A 20,250-nucleotide genomic window follows, 5' to 3' on the forward strand; every position below is an offset into this window, starting at 1 on the left:
GACAACATACCAACGATCATATAAGAGGGGCAAACTTGGGGTTCGAACCCATGGACAGCAGCTGCTGGTACATCTTCCCGAGGCAAGGGCGTTAACTGACTATACACGTCCAGTTTTCACCCTTGCCGAACCATCCTGGAATTCCGGATTTAAATTTGGGCTGGACAAACGAGTATATGCATAGTCCAATCAATATCGCGCAACGAACTAGACATCCGGTTCGTAAACAAGGACCGCCTCCGTGGTCTAGTGGTAGAGCGTCCGCCCGGAGAGCGGAGGTCCAGGGATCCCCAGCCGCGTCATACCAAAAGAAGTTAAAACATGGTACTTGTTGTTACCCTGTCTGGCGCTCGGCATTAAGGGGCTAAAACAAGGACTGGTCGGCTCGGAGTCAGTATACTGTGTCTGAGTGGGGTATTCATGTTCTAGTACATGACTAGTACAAGCAGCCACACAAACACACACACATACATGCACAGTGCAATAATCTTGGTCGCAACGTTAAACCCCATTTCACCTCACCTCGTGAACAAGATGGATTTCAATGAGCAGACTGTCGACTGCAGGATTTGCAAAGCATGTGTACCGTCAAGTGGGCGTCGACATATATTTTGCAAATCTTTTCACGTTTTTAATCAAGGTGCTCACGTCATTTGATGCACTTCGCGTGGTAAAACCCATTTTATTACAATATAGATCTTGATTATCGATCAGATCGTCTTGACTAGGCGCCGCCATTTTGTTTGAAGCAAATGCAAGTATGATATGAGAGAAGAATTCTGATTGGTCAATAGGAGGGAAATAGAAGGGACATAACTCGTAATATCCACTGGTGGCGCTACGATCGAGTCAGGAAATTCCAGCCCAGTTCAGCTAGAGTGTGCATATGGTGTGTGTGTGTGAGGGCGAGAGAGAGAGAGAGAGAGAGAGAGAGAGAGAGAGAGAGAGAGAGAGAGAAGGGGGGGGGGGGGGTGGGGGTGGGGGGGTTGCAGAGTGTAAGAGTGCAATCATTAGGTATGCAGGAAACCTGTGAACGTAGGTTCGAATCCCAGATTATCCCCGATCATGTTTCTAGATGTCATAGCATCCGGTAGTCTGGTGGTTAATGTTTAGAGAGTGTATCCATCCTGATGTCCCATTTCCCCATGTCATCAATAGCACAGATTTAGAAACTTCAGAGACAGAAGGCAAAAACTAAACTAAAAAAACTAAAAAGCAATGTAATTAAATCAAAAACATATCACCGTTTCCAAAGTATATATATTCTAAATATAGTTTCGCAGCTATACTCCTCTGTATCTATGTAGATGCTGGCCAATGGATGGAGGCGTTGAGCAAATCTATCCTTGTGAAAATGTGTCGATTAAAAACACAAGACTGCAAGAGTCGTCCAAAATGATGATCTAATGGTACATGTGACCTGTTTGATTCTGTGATACCATGCATCGACTGCTTGGTCCGTGTTATTATCGACTCGATTATTAAAGGCAGTCACAGTAAAACAACAGTCAGTCAGTCAGGGAGGGTATACCTTCAGGTCGTTGACAGTAGTATTTGTTCTTGGCGCCACACGAGGCCGCCACCCACGTGGATGGCAGCTGGTTGTTGGTTAGTTCCACGCACGTGTTGTTCGCACTGCAAACAGAAAACTGTCAGTATATACGTGATCTTTACATGTCGCTAGTAAGCTTATTTGAGTCATGAAAACTTAAGAGTATACAGTTTCATCTTTTGAGCATGATCGGGTAGAGTGACGCGGCCTTCAGACCCGTGTAGGTCTAGGAGTCGTTTTGCGAACATCTGGTATGAACATTTTAAGTTTACAATTTAACGTGTGTCAAATATTATTAGTTATGGTGTCTTTAGTTGCCGTATACGGTATCAGGTTAGGTTAGCTGAAAATTATTTAACGAGGCGTTAGCCGTGCCCAATATTGTTCTGCTAACCTAATATGACACCGTATACGGCAACTTAGGACACCATAACGAATTTATCATGCCGAAAAGTTTACACACTCTGGTATCCATATCGCACGTGTCATGTCAAAATGAAAACTTGACACTTACAACCGTACTTTGACGTTAAGGGTCAAAGGGAGACTACTCTTCAAACCTCAGAGGCCAAACCTTGTAGACAATTTTAACTATAATCTTTATCCATAAAGTCACGAACGTGATCTAAAAAACCCAGGTTAATGTCCTTGCACATCACAATTAATGATAGTGAAACACAAAACAGTGTCAAATAACGAATTTCGGTATACGAACTTTTCATGTGAAATATTTGAGGTGGGTTTTGGAAAATCCAAGATGGCTGTTACTGACGGTATGCGGTCTCATCTTAGGCCATTTCAACCATCTTGGATTTTAACTGACGGTATACGGGCTCATGTGGGTTCTGCTCTCTGATTGGTCAATCTCACTTTGAGTCATAATAATCAAATAAATTGTCCGCCTCTGTTTTGATTATGTTTCATTCCTAAAGTCAAACACAACGAAATCCTAAAAGGGACAATGTCTGTTGTGGCGTTATCGTGATTTGGTTATTTTTGACACGTTTTGCTTCTTTCTGTAAGGGCGACAATGCAACAACGCGACAATGTCCCTTTAATGATTCCATACAAATACCCCGACGCTTTGAACACCTGATCACGTCAATATTAATTAAAACCCTATGTCCTGCTGTTGACCCTGCCAGTGTTATGAAAGACTGATCAAACGCGTTCGACGTTTTAACGTTTCCTGTGGGAATTATTATTATTATGACCATTATTTTTATTGTAAACAAATAACTTGAGTTACTTGAATTTGGCTGGTGGTTGAGAAGGTCTCCAGTAGGGGTTGCCAGCCAGTGTCGTCCCATCTTGCCACACCCAGGCGAAACTGTTGCCCTAAACAAGACAAATTCCTTATTCGGGTTTAGTTGGAGTGACTAAGTTTTGGACTGACGCCACTTTGAACAATATTTCAGTTATATCACGCGTGTCAGCTAGATGTGGGTGGAAAACCCGAAGTGAAGCAGGTCTGGGACGTTTACCACTTTGGTGAAACCCACGAGCAATGATATGGTGCTGACAGACCTAGAAAGATAATCGGGGCGAACCGGGATTCGAACCCGGGATCATACGTTTCTGACGTGCCCAAGGGATGCAACTCTGTACAGCGAATTTGGCCACCTTAGACGACCCGTGCCCCCCAACATTGTCAGAAAAGTACCCTGAGTTTCATTACTGAGGGTACATAAGGTGTGTAGTGTCCATATAAACTAGACTGTGCCGGTCCATTTTCATAACGACATGACGGTTAAAACCTTGCTAAACGCGGCGTCAAACAACAAACGAACAAATAAAATTATTCGACACTGATCAGTTTAAAAGTTTGTGCAGAGTTGCGTCCCTTAGCTGTCAGAATTCAAAAGATGTTGGTTCGGAAAGATCGCCTCTATCAAGACGCTTGGTTTGTAAGCGCCATCCCTGGACATGGGTGCTTTACCAATGCCAGTGTTACTTTGATTTTTCAAAAGCTGACATGCCGAGACACAGTGAGTGAGTTTGGTTTTAACAGTTTTTCAGTTATATCACTTCGTGTCAGCTCAATATGGGATGAAAGCCGGTGAAGCAGGTCTTAGACGTTTACCACTTTGGTGAAACCAACGAGCACGGGTATGGAGCTGCCAGACCGAGATACAGATCAAAGCGGCTCTACACCAAACTCGCTCTCCCACTCAGATGTGGTATTAACTAACGTTGTGACGTATCGCTTTCTAATCATGTCGAGTAGTTCTGTTCAATGACGTCATACCAAAGCAGCTTAAGCTCACCTTACTTTGTGACCTCAGTCCTGTCCATAAATTCCCATGGGCGAATCGGGCAAATTCAGCATTGATCGTCTGTGATGTCAGATCATTTATAATCGGCAGGGTAGCGCCCAGCTTATCGCACGAGGAACTAAAACATATAATTGCAACGGATATAACCCTTGAAGCTGGATACTATGTTAAATATTACAGCCTGGTTTCTGTCACCTTTGAGGGGTTAATTCCTTCGAACTGTTTGCATGACCAACTAGAAACATATAATTGCTTTGTTTATTGTCTAACGCCGCAATCAGCAATATCCCAGCTATATGACGGCGGTCTGCAAATAAGCGAGTCTAGACAATCCAGTGATTGACGTCATGATCATCGATTTACGGAATTTGGATACGATGAAATGTATCAACCAAGTCAGCGAGCCTGACCACCCGATCCCGTCAGTCGCCTCTTACGACAAGCATATTCGCCTCTTTTACGGCAAGCATGGGTTGCTGGAGACCTATTGCATTTGTAACCCGGATCTTCACGGGTCACATATATTTTCAACTGATGTAACAAATAATGACGGTTCATATACTCCATCTAACAACCTTTTAAGCGCCCCGACGATCCAACTGTTTGACATATGACTACAACAAATATTAACCTTTGGGCGGGTAAATAAAACAATGTCAATTTGTATTTTATGAATACCTCGTCAAAGATGACGCATAACGTCGAACAGAGTATTTCATCTTTCATAAGGTTAGATGGGGTTTACCGTCGCGTTCAAGATTATTGCACTTATATAGCGACGTGCATGCACGTGTGTGTGTGTTTGCGTGTGGCTGATTGTACTAGTCCGGTTTAGCATTGCTAGCCCAATGCGATACCATGGACCAGTTTAACATGAATACCCCACTCAAACACAGTATACTGACAGTATACGAGCCGACCAGTTCTTTTTTTTATCCCCTTATATCGAGTGCCGGGCAGGGTAACAACAAGTACCATCAAAGCTCTTTAGTATGATGCGGCCGGGGGTCGAATCACCGATCTCTGGGCAGACGTTCTGAGCCATTGGTTGAGGTTAAAGTTTTCGTTCGTACCGCCAAAGGGGCGGTCGGATAGCCTAGTGGTTAAAGCGTTCACTCGTCACGCCGAAGATCCAGGTTCGATTCCCGACATAGGTACAATGTGTGAAGCCCATTTCTTGTGTCCCCCGCCGTGATATTGCTGGAATATTGCTAAAAGCGGCGTAAAACCATACTCACTAACTCGTACCGGGAAGGACCCGGGTTTAATTTCTCATATAAGTACCCCGTGAAGCTCATTCCCAGTGTTCACCGCCTTGATACTGCTGGAATATAGTTCACAAGCGCCGCAAAACCCTACCTCACTACCTCACTCACTACCTTGCTGACACGACGTCACCACTGATTGATATTAGCTCACCTTGCGTCGTTCCAGGTGCGCCCTGTGTTGAAATATTTGTAGCACTTTCCTTCGCTACTTATCCAACCGTGATTAGTATCGCACTTTATGGGCAAACCTGTGATCATAGGTAACGATATATTCAATTCCTGCTTGGTCGAGACTTTTTTGTTTTATCTTTCTTGTAAAAGTTGATTCATGCTTCTTATTGGTATCCAGAAAGGAACTACTTTACGTCTTGTATTTACAAATAGTTTAGAGGGTCTAACACGTATTTAGATACTCTAATCCGAAAAGCATTGCCTCTTGCACGAGATCATACATCTTACAGGTAGTGCTTATGTAACAGAAAATACCTTCTTTGATGCTAATATCAGGAAAATAGTTTCTCTTGCACGAAAACATAAATCTCACAGGTAGTGCTTATGTAACATATAATATCTTCCTTACTGCAAATATCAGGAAAATAGTTTCTCTTGCACGAAAACATAAATCTTACAGGTAGTTCTTATGTAACATATAATATCTTCTTTGATGATAATATCAGGAAAAAAGTGCCTCTTGCACGAAAACATAAATCTTTCAGGCAGTCCTTATGTAACATATAATATCTTCTTTGATGCTAATATCAGGAAAATAGAGTCTCTTGCACGGGAACATACAACTTACAGGTAGTGCTTATGGCATCTTCCCGAGGCAAGGGAGTTAGCTGACTATAAAAGTCCAGTTTCCACCCCTGCCGAACAAGGCTGGAACCATGGAGTTATCGTTTGGCATCGTCGAATCAAAATCGCGTAACGAAATCGACACATGGTTCGCAAACAACATGGCGATTTCGGCCGATTGCAGGATTTGCATAGCTTGTGTTCCCTCACCTGAGCATCGACAGGTATTTTCAATATCAAGGTGCTCAAGTGGTTTTATTGCAATAAAGATCAGATCGTCGTGACTGGATGCCACCATTTTGTTTGAAGCAAATGCAAGTGATATGAGAGGTTGAATCGGATTGGTCAATGGAAGAGAAATTTGAAGGGACAAAACTTGTAATCGCCACTGGTAACGCTACGATCGAGCCCAGAAATTCCAGCCTAGTTCGACAAGGGTGGAAACTGGACCTTTATAGTCATTTAACTCTCTTGCCCTGGGAAAATGTGCTTATGATAACATAATAATGTCTCCTTTGATGCTTATATGAGGAAAGTACCTCTTGGGCGTTGGCATATGGACTGGTATGACGCACTGGTACAGGAGTCGACTTCCATCTGGTACAGATGCATATTGACACATGCCTTTGTCTTGTCGTGAACGTACGACTTATTCGCCCACGGCCTGCAAGGACAAAAACATGGACATTCGTGACCAACTCGTGTTATTCCGGGACAAGCCGAACAGCGATCTTCTTGTAGGTTAAGGAAAGGGGCGAGTGGGGACGAGTGAAACATGAAGTTTAACTTCAACAGTCTCCTCGGTCGCCAGGGAGTGTTCGATTCTTGATATCCCGGTCGTAAAGATGGGGGGAATTACTGTTTTCTTTCTGAACATGACTGAGTAGTCTGTTAGCGAGAGATGTTTGTGTGCAACGCATACATTACTTGGTGTTCCTAGAACATATTAGTGTAACTTTGGAAAAGTGGCTTAAAACAATCCTAATGTTGTACTGATATGGTAAACTGAAGTAAACGTAACACAACACAATGACCCATTTGGCGATATATTTTAGCATAATTTCATGATTACTGAACGTCAATTGCTCAATCACAAAATGTGTCCTCGCCTTTTCCAAAACAACGTATCCTCGCTAGATACCACCCTATGGTGATTGGCTCGGGGACTTAGTTGATTGTTTCTTTGTACCCTGAGTGCATGGGACGTTGCTCATGTCATCAACCACTAGTTTGTCTGGCCCAGACTCGATTATGTACAGACCATCGTCACCTAGCTGGAATAGTGCAGCCGTCCCCAGGATTCACGCATAGATAAAACCGTGTCCCATGTCGTAAAATAGCAACAGGGGTGCGCGGAGTACAGCGAGTGTCTTTCCTTCATTGGGGTGAGGTGAAATGGTGTGTGTGCGCGTGTGCGTATATGTGTGTGTGCGTGCGTGCGTGCGTGAGTGTGTGTGTGCTTGTACTAGTCCAGACTAATGCCGATTTTATAGTGCCAGCCGACTGAGATACCATGCTACAGTTTAACATGACACATTATACTGACTCGAGGAGACCAGTCCTTGTATTAGCTCCGTAATGCCGAGCCCCAGGCAGGGTAACAACAAGTACCATCTTTTAATGTCGTTTGGTATGCCGTGGCCGGGAATCGAACTCCCGCCCTTTCGCTTTCCGGCAGACGCTCTACAACTAGACCAAGGAGGCGGTTTTCTCGTCACTGGTGAGGATACGTACAAGATACCCATTTGGGCGTTGCTGCCGTCCGCCCATGTCCACGTGGAACCATCGCCCTTTCTGTTCAGGCCGATCCACCAGTGTGTGTAATGGCCGTGACTCCTTGCACTCAGTTTGTGCATGGTGGCATTGAAGAAGTGCTGTTTGGAAAAAAAATATATTTTGAATAACATGGCATTATATATATATCTCAAGTATCGGGCCACGCCATCATGTTGCTTAAGATACTGTGTTTGTGCCAAAGTTGGGCGTCCACTGACAATATGTTGGACAGTCTCATTAAATTCATTGCATAATCTACATTTCATATTTACATTTGGATGCAAAATCACACCTTGACGGTTTCGAGTGGGGAGTGACTGATCCTGAGCTGCAAACAGAAAGTCTTCTGTTTTACTTTTCAAGCCAGCCGACTTCATCCAAGCGAAGGACTCTGCAGGGTTGCTTATCCTTTCAACACACTGCACATAAACTCGATGCAGTGGTCGTTCAGATAGCCTCTCCTGTCTGGGCCGATTTCAATTCAATTCAGTTTATTCATATATTACTGTAAGACCACAGGCCCATAGTACAGAATACATGACAATGTGGAAGCAGTTAAAAAGTTACATGGATTCATTTCTTAATAACCACGGCATGATATATAAATAGAGATGGATTTCGTATTGTCGTTTTGCTCACATGTGATATTAAAGAGATAAACTTGTACTTATTTGGATGTACATAGTATTTTTTTCAATATATGTCTTCCTTAAATTATCATATTTCCAACATACAAACAAAAAGTGAAATTCATCTTCGACGACATTAAAGTAACATTGTCACATTTTTGGGTCAATCTACTCTCGGACATTTTAAAACAATATCTTATGATACATATATTGGTTAAAAACGCAGCCATTGTCGATTTGCAATGTATTAAACGGCATTGTTTTCACACTTGTTCAAAAATGTCAAGGAGGAAAACAGTAAAGCAAAATGCACGTGCAAGTTATGACATTCGTTACTCGTGGTAGTGGCTATGAAAAGGCAAGCATAAGACAATAATTTGTCATGCAATGGTCAACATTTATCAAGTTCGAAAATGCCGAGACTCAGCGCTGCCGATCGGAACATCGCCATAGGACGTATCCAAAGAGGGGAATCGCAGTCTTCTGTTGCACGCCACTTCAACGTCCACCACAGCACCATTTGCCGCCTTTGGGACAGATACACACAGTTCAATTCCACTGCAGACCGTACGAGAACCGGCCGACCAAGAGTTACCACCCCTGCACAGGATCGCTACATTCGACTGTTCCACCTACGTCATCGCAATGCCACAACTACGGAGACTGCAGGACGCATCCCTGGTTTGAGGAGGATATCGGATCAGACTCAGGAACCATCTTCGCGAGGCTGGACCAATTATCGTCACTGTTTTGCAACAGATCCATCGACAGCGACGCTTGCGTTGGTGCCACACCTTAGGGTGGTTTAGCGATGAATCACGATTTCCTCTTCACCGGCGAGATGGAAGACAACGTCGAAATGAGCCCCCACATTGTGTACGTGAATTCGACCATTTCGGTGGCGGTGGTGTCATTGTGTGGATTTCACGCATTTCACAGCATTAATGATACTACTAGTAGGTTCAGACGGTAGGCCGATTTGATATGACACGTCGCTTGGTTGACATTCATTTCTGTACCTTCCAGCTGTACAAAACCATCAACAAAATCAACACTGACAGTAACATTATGTCCCACATCCACATCTTCCCAAGGCAAGAGAGTTAACTGACTTTAAAAGTCCAGTTTCCACCCTTGCCGAACTAGGCTGGAATTCCTGGGCTCGATCGTAGCGCCACCAGTGGCTATTACGAGTTATGTCCTTTCTATGCCTCTCCTATTCACCAATCAGATTCAACCTCTCGTATCACTTGCATTTGCTTCAAACAAAACGGTGGCGCCCAGTCAAGACGATCTGATCGATAATCAAGATCTATATTGTGATAAAACGAGTTTTCCATCGCGGAGAGCATCAAATCACGCGAGCGCCTTGATTAAAAACATGAAAAGATTTAGAAAATATCTGTTGACAACGAGTTAGCGGTGCACATGCTTTGCAAATCCTGCAGCAGTCGACCGAAATCTGCATGACACTTTACGAACCGGATTTCGATTTCGGTGCGCGATTTTGATTGGACTATGCATAGACTCGTTAGTCCAGCCCAAATGTAACTCCATAATACCAGCCTAGTTCGGCAAGGGTGGAAACTGGACTTTAATAGTCAGTTAACTCACCTGCCTCGGGAAGATGCACATCCATGGCTCGTTTAAGAAAACCGGGAATCATCAGACAAATAAATGTGTGCATAAGTGCACAATACAATTGTATCATGAAGAGCCTCCACATCAAACCACGCCCTCCCATTATGATTGGTAAAACATAAGCGATTGAGGGAGGGTGTGGAATCTATTGTCTGACATGATTCTACGTGTGAGGGTGTCAATACCTGAATTTCTTGTTTCGTCCAATCAATCCAACAACAAAAGAATATGAAAGGACGGGTTCAGCATAAGTATTTGTGGCTTTGACTTTATTGCGGGCGTGGGCAGAATGATAACCTTCCTCTTTGCTTGAAGGATTTCCGGGGTAGAATAGGTCTTCAGCAACCCCTACTTGCCGTAAAAGGCGACTATGCTTGTCGTAAAAGGCGACTAACGGGATCGGGTGGTCAGGCGCGCTGACTTGGTTGATACATGTCATCAATCCCAATTGCGTGGATCGATGCTCATGTTGTCAATCACTGGATTGTCTGGTCCAGGCTCGATTATTTTACAGACCGCTGTCATATAGCTGGAATACTGCTGAGTGCGGCGTTAAACAATAAACAAACAAACTTGAAGGATTTAGTGAAAAGAAAAATCCTCCGTTATGATTATCATTGATTCTATCAGCACCACACTGGTAGGTTTCGCCAAAGTGTTTAACAGATTGCTTGACTCATTCGGGGCCTTTCTCCCACGTTAAAATGACAGCCGTGATCTGACTATAACTACAAGCGTCAAGACAAACTCCTACCAATTGGGCTGTGCTTGTGATTTGGGCAAGGTCCCCTCCGAAGGCTTGGCATTTGAGTCTGGCGTTCTCCCATAGGGTGGTAGCAGAGTTCTGGGTGAAGTAGAAGCACCATTGGGACTGCGGGTACCAGCCATACGGGCAGTTCTGGCACAGCGCTACAAAACAAACAAAAAGGTAAGGCCAACCATTTAATATTCAGAGGGTGAGGGGGTGGGGGTGGAGATGAGAGTGCTGCTTTTTGTTTGAGCCAGATTATGTTTTCAGTCAGCGCTTCATGACATATACTGAGGGGCAAAAGAAAATATACCGAATTTGTTTTTCATGTAAGTGAAAATTGAAAGAACTGTTCTTAAATCTGATTATTGTCTTTTTAACCATCACTGATTCCTGCAACAGTTTGTACACTGTAATCTGTGGCTGGGTAATTTTGTGTAAAAATAAATTGGTTTAATGAAGAGTGGAGTAAGAAATAAATTTGAACCATATGACTACAACCATATTTGAAATGTTGTAAATTTGCAGTTGCATATTATGTGAACATTTTTCAAATTTTTAAATCAAATAAAATTTAAAAAAAACAACAGATGGAAGTATTCTTTGATTGCTGACTAAGTGCCAGTACAGTTAATATTCTGGATATATAGTTTCAATTGACAGTCAAACATATGACTCTCAGTCTTTTTCTCTCTGGAGGAGGAGCCAAGTAATGCCTAATTAGTATGCCTGAATACTTTTTTTCAAAACATCAAGCAAGACTATGGAAAGATTTTTTTCTATGGTTACAACTGAAGACCAAACAGGTTATTTAAAAAACCCATCACATTATACAGTTGTCGACGTCCGTTGTTCGTCGTAAAGTTTCATATTTGAGCGCTAAGGTCTCATTTTCATAACCCGCGTCAGAATGCTGAACTTATTTGGATATTCAAATAACTTCAAGAAAGATAAAGTAAAAAAACACAAAATAGCGCATTCGTTTCTGAATACAGTATTTTAATCTCCAAAACCTTGATTCGTGATCGTCATTTACCCATTGGCCTGTCATTGTGTGTTTGAGAATTTGGCCATTTCTCGGAGACTTTCTTAAGTGTCATTGTGAATGAATACTGGTGATATTAACTTCTTTATACTTTCTGTACAGATGCTAGTACCTTTATCAAGATCGAGCAGTTATGTTTCAACATTATCTCTAGGGCAAAAGAAATTGTACATTTTAAAATTCGATTTGACCAAACAATCGTAAACGTCATTCAAACGTTATTCGGCTGCCAACAGTCGCCGAAATATTGCAACTTAAGGTACAAAACACAACTATGATACCCGTATCAAATACACCCCCATCGAATAGCCATTTCGTTTTTGTTAGCCACCATCTAACATAGGTGTATACTTTCTTTTTCCCGGGGATTTATTATCATACAAAGTATATTTGTTTGTTGTGTGGACAATCATGCAGTCAATAATATTGTTGACCCTTCCCGAAACTTACCGTTATGATTTTTATATAGACTTATTCTATGTACACTGAAACTGTTCAAGAAAAAAAGAAGAAATTCGTAATTCTATAAATTTATCTTATCAGTATGAACACTGATTATTACATTTTGATTATGCAATCGAGCTCGCACGAGCCACGTCATCCGTATCGGGGCATCACATAGGTCCAGTTTCTCACCGATAATTAACTCTAGCAGCGATAGCGCCGAATGTCTGTTATTTTGTTACACAGAATTTGACTTTGCCATAGTCGTGTATATATATAGATATATTATAAATTTGAAAAACTAAACTAAGGTCAAAAGAAGTTATACCTCGAAGTAGATTTGATCATATTTTTTGATATTTTTATACGTTATCCCTAAATATGAACTGTATTGGCACTTTGCCAGCACTCAAGGAATACTTATGCGTGGTTTTATTTGATTTTAAACACTGAAAAATGGAAAGAAATCTTTGACATCCTATTTGTGAAAATCATTAAGTTCGCTTTTTTCGTCACACATTTACAACCTTTCAAATATGGAAGGGGTTGTGCGGTTGCCAATTCATATTTGACCTTCGTCTTAATTCAACTACTTAATTTTTACACAACCTAACCCAGCCACAGATTACGTTTTACAAACTATGGCAGAAATGCGTGATGGTTAAATAGACATAAAAAGTTCTTTCAATTTTCAATTACATAAAACACAAACTCGGTATATCTTTTGCCCCTCAGCTTATAATCCTGTATTATCCTTAAGGAAGAGAATTTATGGATGTCGACTTCTTTATTATGAGGAACACAACGTTTCGGAATATATGCTTACACCTTCATCAGGTGCCCTTTCATAATTGCCCATTGTCCATTGCCATCTACCTAACAGTGATAATATATTCCTGGCTTCCAATTGTCCATACTATCAGCGGTAATTACTGTAAAGTTTTGGCTTCCATTGTCTATTGCTAATCTCCTATCAGCGCCAATTATTTGTTGGCTTCCCTTGTTAAGTTTCCACCTTTTGTTATCTTATCACTTTTCTTGTTCTTACGTGAAGGCTCGTGTAATGAATTCACCAGATGAAGGAGTAAGCATATACTCCGAAACGTTGTGTTCCTCATACTGAAGAAGTTGACTTTCACGAATTCTCTTCCTTATGTGTATCACATTTAAATGCCTTTCAAAGACCTGTATTATCCTGTCAATCGCCATCAGAAGCCGAGATAATCTATGCCTAGAACAATTCAATGTGTATTAACAAACGTGAAGAATATTAATCCACTTGCACACAAGCGATGAGCGACTGTGCTTGTCGTAAGAGGCGACTAACGGGATCGGGTGGTCAGGCTCGCTGACTTGGTTGATGCATGTCATCGATCCCAATTGCGTGGATTGATGCTCATGATATCAATCACTGGATTGTCTGGTCCAGACTCGATTATTTACAGACCGTCGTCATATAGCTGGAATATTGATGAGCGCGGCGTTAAACAACAAACAAACAAACAAGCGATGAAATCATATTACTCTTTTGAGGGGCTAGCTACTCAATTAGAAACTTGTCCAATATCTAGGGGTGCGGGGATGTTGGGCGTAGGGGAAGGGTGTCTCCCCTATTTAAGCATAGTGATCGTGAATACAGAAAACAAGTTTGCATTGATTGTACTGGAACAACGCATTGACAGTACTGGAACAATGCATTGATAGCATCACTTGGATGAACAATTTGAATATTAAAGCAGCACGTACATAACGTTATTGAACGGTTGGTTAGTCCAGTATATAACACTCATCATGGCGAAAGGCCGGGTTCGATTCCCCTCATGGGTACAATATGAGAAGCCAATTCTCGCTGTTTCCTGCATTGGTAGTACTGGAAGAATGCCTAGATAGTACTGGAACAATGCATTGACAGTACTGGAACAATGCATTGATAGTACTGGAGCTGTGCCTTGATAGTACTGGAACAATGCATTGATAGTACTGGAACTGTGCCTTGATAGTACTGGAACAATGCATTGATAGTACTGGAACTGTGCCTTGATAGTACTCGAACAATGCCTTGATGGTACTGGAACAATGCCTTGATGGTACTGGAACAATGCATTGATAGTACTGGAACAATGCATTGATAGTACTGGAACAATGCATTGATAGTACTGGAACAATTCTTTGACAGTACTGGAACAATGCATTGATAGTACTGGAACTGTGCCTTGATAGTACTGGAACAATGCCTTGATAGTAGTTACAATGCATTGACAGTACTGCTACAATGCATTGACAGTACTGGAACAATTCTTTGACAGTACTGGAACAATGAAATGATAGTACTGGAACAATGCATTGATAGTACTGGAACAATTCTTTGACAGTACTGGAACAATGAAATGATAGTACTAGAACAATGCATTGATAGTACTGGAACAATACCTTGAAAGTACTGGAACAATGCCTTGACAGTACTGCTACAATGCATTGATAGTACTGGAACAATGCATTGACAGTTCTGGAACAATGCATTGATGGTACTGGAACAATTCTTTGACAGTACTGGAACAATGCATTGATAGTACTGGAACTGTGCCTTGATAGTACTGGAACAATGCATTGACAGTACTGAGGAAAGGCCTCATAAGCACTGCAACAATGCCTTGATAGTACTGCTACAATGCATTGACAGTACTGGAACAATTCTTTGACAGTACTGGAACAATGCCTTGATGGTACTGGAACAATGCATTGATAGTACTGGAACAATCCATTGATAGTACTGGAACAATGCATTGATAGTACTGGAACAATTCTTTGACAGTACTGGAACAATGCATTGATAGTACTGGAACTGTGCCTTGATAGTACTGGAACAATGCCTTGATGGTACTGGAACAATGCATTGACAGTACTGAGGAAAGGCCTCATAAGCACTGCAACAATGCCTTGATAGTACTGCTACAATGCATTGACAGTACTGGAACAATTCTTTGACAGTACTGGAACAATGAAATGATAGTACTGGAACAATGCATTGATAGAACTGTAACAATGCATTGATGGTACTGGGACAATGCCTTGAAAGTACTGGAACAATGCCTAGATAGTACTGGAACAATGCATTGATGGTACTGGGACAATGCCTTGAAAGTACTGGAACAATGCCTAGATAGTACTGGAACAATGCATTGATAGTACTGGAACAATGCCTTGAAAGTACTGGAACAATGCCTAGATAGTACTGGAACAATGCATTGATAGTACTGGAACAATGCATTGACAGTTCTGGAACAATGCATTGGTAGTACTGGAACTGTGCCTTGATAGTACTGGAACAATGCATTGATAATATTGGAATATTGTCTTGATAGTACTGGAACAGTGCATTGATGGTACTGGAACAATGTATTGATAGTACTGGAACAATGCCTTGATAGTACTGGAACAATGCCTTGACAGTACTGCTACAATGCATTGATAGTACTGGAACAATGCATTGACCGTTCTGGAACAATGCATTGACAGTACTGGAACAATGCATTGATAGTACTGGAACTGTGCCTTGATAGTACTGGAACAATGCCTTGATGATACTGGAACAATGGATTGACAGTACTGGAACAATGCATTGATAGTACTGGAACAATGCCTTGATGATACTGGAACAATGGATTGACAGTACTGGAAGATTGCATTGACAGAACTGGAACAATGCATCGACAGTACTGGAACAATGGATTGACAGTACTGGAACAATGCATTGATAGTACTGGGACAATGCATTGATAGTACTGGAACAATGCCTTGATAGTACTGGAACAATGCATTGAAAGTACTGGAACAATGCATTGATAGTACTGGAACAATGCATCGGTAGTACCGGACCAATGCTAAAGGCTGCGCGCAACCCCAATCATTCGCACTGAATGAATGAATGAATGAATGAATGAATGAATGAATGAATGAATGAAATTGTTTAAACATCACGCCGAAGAGCCGGGTTTGGTTCCCCGTTTGAACATGTGTGAAACCCATCGTTTGTGTCGCACGTGATATGACTGGATTATTGCTGCATGCGGCGTTAAAGCCATGCCCCCTCACTCACTCACTCTCGTATGTGTCTTACCTTGTGCCAATGTCATTAATACAACAGCAACACCGAGCGTCACACGCCTCGAAGCCATATCGCATCCAACTTCAAAGTGTCGGCGTGTGTGTATATATCCAACTGTATATGGTATGCTAAACAGACGCTCTTTAATATCGTTGGACCTTGAACGATTTGATAACAAAGCTAGGAGAGGTATCCTTGCAGACTCCTTACGACCTCATATGCATCATGTATTGCGCACCCGTTGAAATGCGATGTGCGGAGTTATACGTACGTATATATATCGGAATCCTAGGGAACCACCTCAAATGTTATCATTTAAAGATAGAAAAAGCACTTCAGATATGATACAAGTATCTCTTCTAATGCTTCATTGTTGACATCCATCTCGTGTATGTTATTAGATGGTGTTGGAATTTTGGGGTGTTTTTTTGGTTTTTAACTTTTCTTGTTCCCGGAGTTGTAGATTAATACAGTATTCCGTCAAAAACATATTTTGGATTGCATAGAATGAGTGAGTGAGTGAGTTTGGTTTTACGCAGCTTTTAGCAATATTCCAGCAATATCACGGCGGGGGACACCAGAAATGGGCTTCACACATTGTACCCATGTCGGTGCATAGAATGACACAATACACTCTTAAAGGGTTTGAAATAAACATTGTCATATTTCATATTTTATATGATCCTGAACGCTGTTCTAATTGGTCTATGCATGTTTTAATAATAGGGTTGTGTTTGGGTTGTGGTTGCAGGTGATAAACAGACACACATAGAGACACAGACAGATAGATAGACACAGAGACACAGACAAACAGTTAGACAGACAGACAGAGACATACAGACAGACACATACAGAAACATACAGAACATGCGACCCCAATCTCCACCACTAACACACAGACAGACAGACACACAGACACACACACACAGACACACACACACAGATGCAGATAGACAGACAGACAGAGACACATGGACAGACACGGAGACACACACGGACAGACACACACAGACACGCACAGAGACAGAGAGGGAGAGACAAACACAGACAGACAGACAGACAGACAGACACTGAAACAATGTATAAAGTTGGACCCCTTCACGGATTCCCTGGATCCGTCCTTGTACCTACTATACATTCACAACGGGTTCGTTGCAAACCCACCCCGTACCTTCACAACCGAGTACAGTATGGGACTGGTGGCCAAGGTCAACGAGTGTTATCTACGCTGAAGCGACATGTGGGCTGCACAGTGTGGCACAGGACATCTCAGGTGTGCCAGGTCCTAGGCACAAAAATGAGTTCACCTCTCTTGGTGATAACATCAGTTTCATTTCTAAATGAAGATGTGACAATGCATTCGTGAACAAACATTGTTTTGGAGTCTATCAGCTGAGATACATACACCTTTAGATTATTACGTCCGTGCTTGCGACATGAACGAATTCGAGAACCTGAATTATGTAATCTGTTTCTGCACTTTTACAAGTGCATGTCATGATAACTAGGTATATGTAAACATAGGTCAATATTTATCATAGGGCGGCATAGATCCAAACGATGAAATGGAAATCTTTATCACATCCACCGCGATCATCATCATCATCATCACCTCCTCCCCATCATCATCATCATCATCATCATCATCATCATCATCATCATCAACTCCTCCCCATATTCATCATCATCATCACCTCCTCCCCATCATCATCATCATCATCATCATCATCACCTCCTCCCCATCATCATCATGCATCATCATCATCACCTCCATCATCATCTTTACCGCCATGCATCATCATCAGCAGCAGCAACATCACCACCATGCATCATAACCACATTATCATCATCACCCATCATCACCCATCATCATCACCATTCAACATCGCCACCATCACCATTCATCATTATCAATATGGACAGCAAATTATAACAGTTAGAAAGAAGCACGAGTGGGATGTGGAGAATATTGCTCTAGTGCCGTTTTATATATGAACACAATTTGATGTAGGTAGCAAAACTTCGAGGCTTAATTTGAATTTCACTCATTATACCCTAATATTACTGGAATAGTAGTCTGGTCCAGACAATTATTTACATATAGCGGAAATATTACTGAGTGCGGCCTTCCACGGCAAACACACAAACAGATAATAAAATCCAACAATTAACAAAGGTAGCTTCGACGAACAGACACTCGATTTATTGTGACCTTGGAATTTGTGTGGCTCATTTATATCAGCTGCACATTCCTTGGTGTACTTTATCGTGAAGGGACAATATGCTTAGCATCACGTTACTTAACAATAGGACTACTGTTTTTTTAAGAGTGTATATATTTTTTATCACGTTGACGTGTCACTGTCACTGTTGTCAACTTTGCTATTTAATTTTTTCGGCAACTGACAAAATAGTTTTGATTTTGTGTTTTTATCTATAAGAACAAGAAGACATAATATCTCAAACTCTCTACACAATTTAATCGTTGTATATAGGTGGAATATTGCTGAGTGCTACATTGAAACAATATCAAACTTGCAAATAGACAAACAAGACACAAATTATGCTCCACTGTCGGATGCCCATGTTCATTGCAGGTCTGGGTCCACTTGCACAAAGCGATCTTAGCGCTAAGATGATCTTAACTCCCATACTTTAACATAGGCTTACAATAGTCTTAGCGCTGAGATCGTTTTGTGCAAGTGGGCCCTGGTCTGGCCACGTGTGAAAGTGTAAATAGAGTGATAGATTAAAATTCGTTTTGAATTCAGTGTCGGTAGACAAACAAAGTGCTGTTTAAATATCGTGTTTCAAACGTGCGAGGGCTGTCAACTTTCCAGAGCCTTTCCTGTTTTAAATATATCCATTCACATAGCAATGAATGTTAACAGTCACAGGTTAATAAGTGTATAAAGCATTCATGAACACATTTAAATGGAGACATATTTGTAGTTTCGTTTCGAGGCAAGAGTTTGCTTTTTTCCCTCAAAACTGATTGGGCATTATTATAATAATGTGCATTTATAATGCGTCAAAATCCATTCACCACATAGATGCTCATAGCGCTACACTATTATTACCCCGGTGAATGGATCAGTGTGCACCCGATTTTCATTCTCAGCTCCCTGGGGAGTATACAACCCAAGATACCAAGCCTAGAGGTTAAATCGTTCACTCATCAAACCGAAGTCATGGGTTCGATGCCCCACATGGGTACAATGGATGAAATCCATTTCTGGTGTCCCCCGCCGTGATGTTGATAGAATATTGCGAAGAGCGGCGTAAAATCATACTCACTCGCTCACTAAAACTGGCGAGTCACGATATATTTATTCAGTTGAATTATTGTTGTTTTCTTTCGCAATCTGATAAATAGACCTTTGAGGCGTTTGTTCTCATCAGTCATATCTGGTTTATCGTCACTTCGTATACTGACCCAGTATCAGTGAATATCTTGATAACTCCGAGAGAGGTAGAACGCTGGGTGATACGGACAGGATTTGCTATCATGCACTCACCACTTTTGGAGCGCGTGATGTCGAGGTTAGGACACAATAGATATTGGACAAAGATACAGACCTCATTGTCGGAGAGGTTATCAGGCTGTGATAAAGGACAAAAAACAAAAACATTTTATCAATGGGGTGAGTGAGCATGGTTTTACGCCGCGTTTAGCAATATCCCCGCAATATTATGAGGGGCGACACCAGAAATGGGCTCCACACTTTGTACCCATGTTGGGGATCGATCCCGGGCGAACGCTTTAACCCCGCCGCCACTTACAATGGAAGAAAAAACAACATTGAGCGTTCACTTCTGAAGACTACACTTGTACAAGTTTATACATAATACATGCATGTGTACTGCAAATCTTTCTTTAATAGTCCAGAATGTTTTAGATCAGCCTAGCACAATCTCTCATTGTCGATTTTCTTTAATTTCCATTTTTGGATGAATCTAAATATTTTTTA

At 41.6% G+C, this 20,250-nt stretch overlaps 1 protein-coding gene across 1 annotated transcript in view; it reads right to left on the bottom strand.

Annotated features, from left to right (window-relative positions):
- The window catches only part of LOC124150791 (macrophage mannose receptor 1-like), an 85,120-nt gene extending 68,679 nt beyond the window's left edge, over positions 1–16,441 (bottom strand). Inside the window, exons 1-8 of the mRNA XM_046522867.2 lie at positions 16,292–16,441; positions 10,692–10,846; positions 7,626–7,765; positions 6,431–6,555; positions 5,248–5,344; positions 3,820–3,946; positions 2,802–2,890; positions 1,532–1,635 (exon numbers count right to left, since the gene is read on the bottom strand). Of these exons, the coding sequence (XP_046378823.2) occupies positions 1,532–1,635; positions 2,802–2,890; positions 3,820–3,946; positions 5,248–5,344; positions 6,431–6,555; positions 7,626–7,765; positions 10,692–10,846; positions 16,292–16,349 (895 nt within the window). The 5' untranslated portion in view covers positions 16,350–16,441. The remainder of the gene's footprint in view (positions 1–1,531; positions 1,636–2,801; positions 2,891–3,819; positions 3,947–5,247; positions 5,345–6,430; positions 6,556–7,625; positions 7,766–10,691; positions 10,847–16,291) is intronic.
- Between the last annotated feature and the right edge of the window lie 3,809 nt (positions 16,442–20,250).

Source organism: Haliotis rufescens, unplaced genomic scaffold (assembly GCF_023055435.1).
Source record: "Haliotis rufescens isolate VD_foot unplaced genomic scaffold, xgHalRufe1.0.p SCAF_4, whole genome shotgun sequence".
Lineage (NCBI taxonomy): Eukaryota > Metazoa > Mollusca > Gastropoda > Lepetellida > Haliotidae > Haliotis > Haliotis rufescens.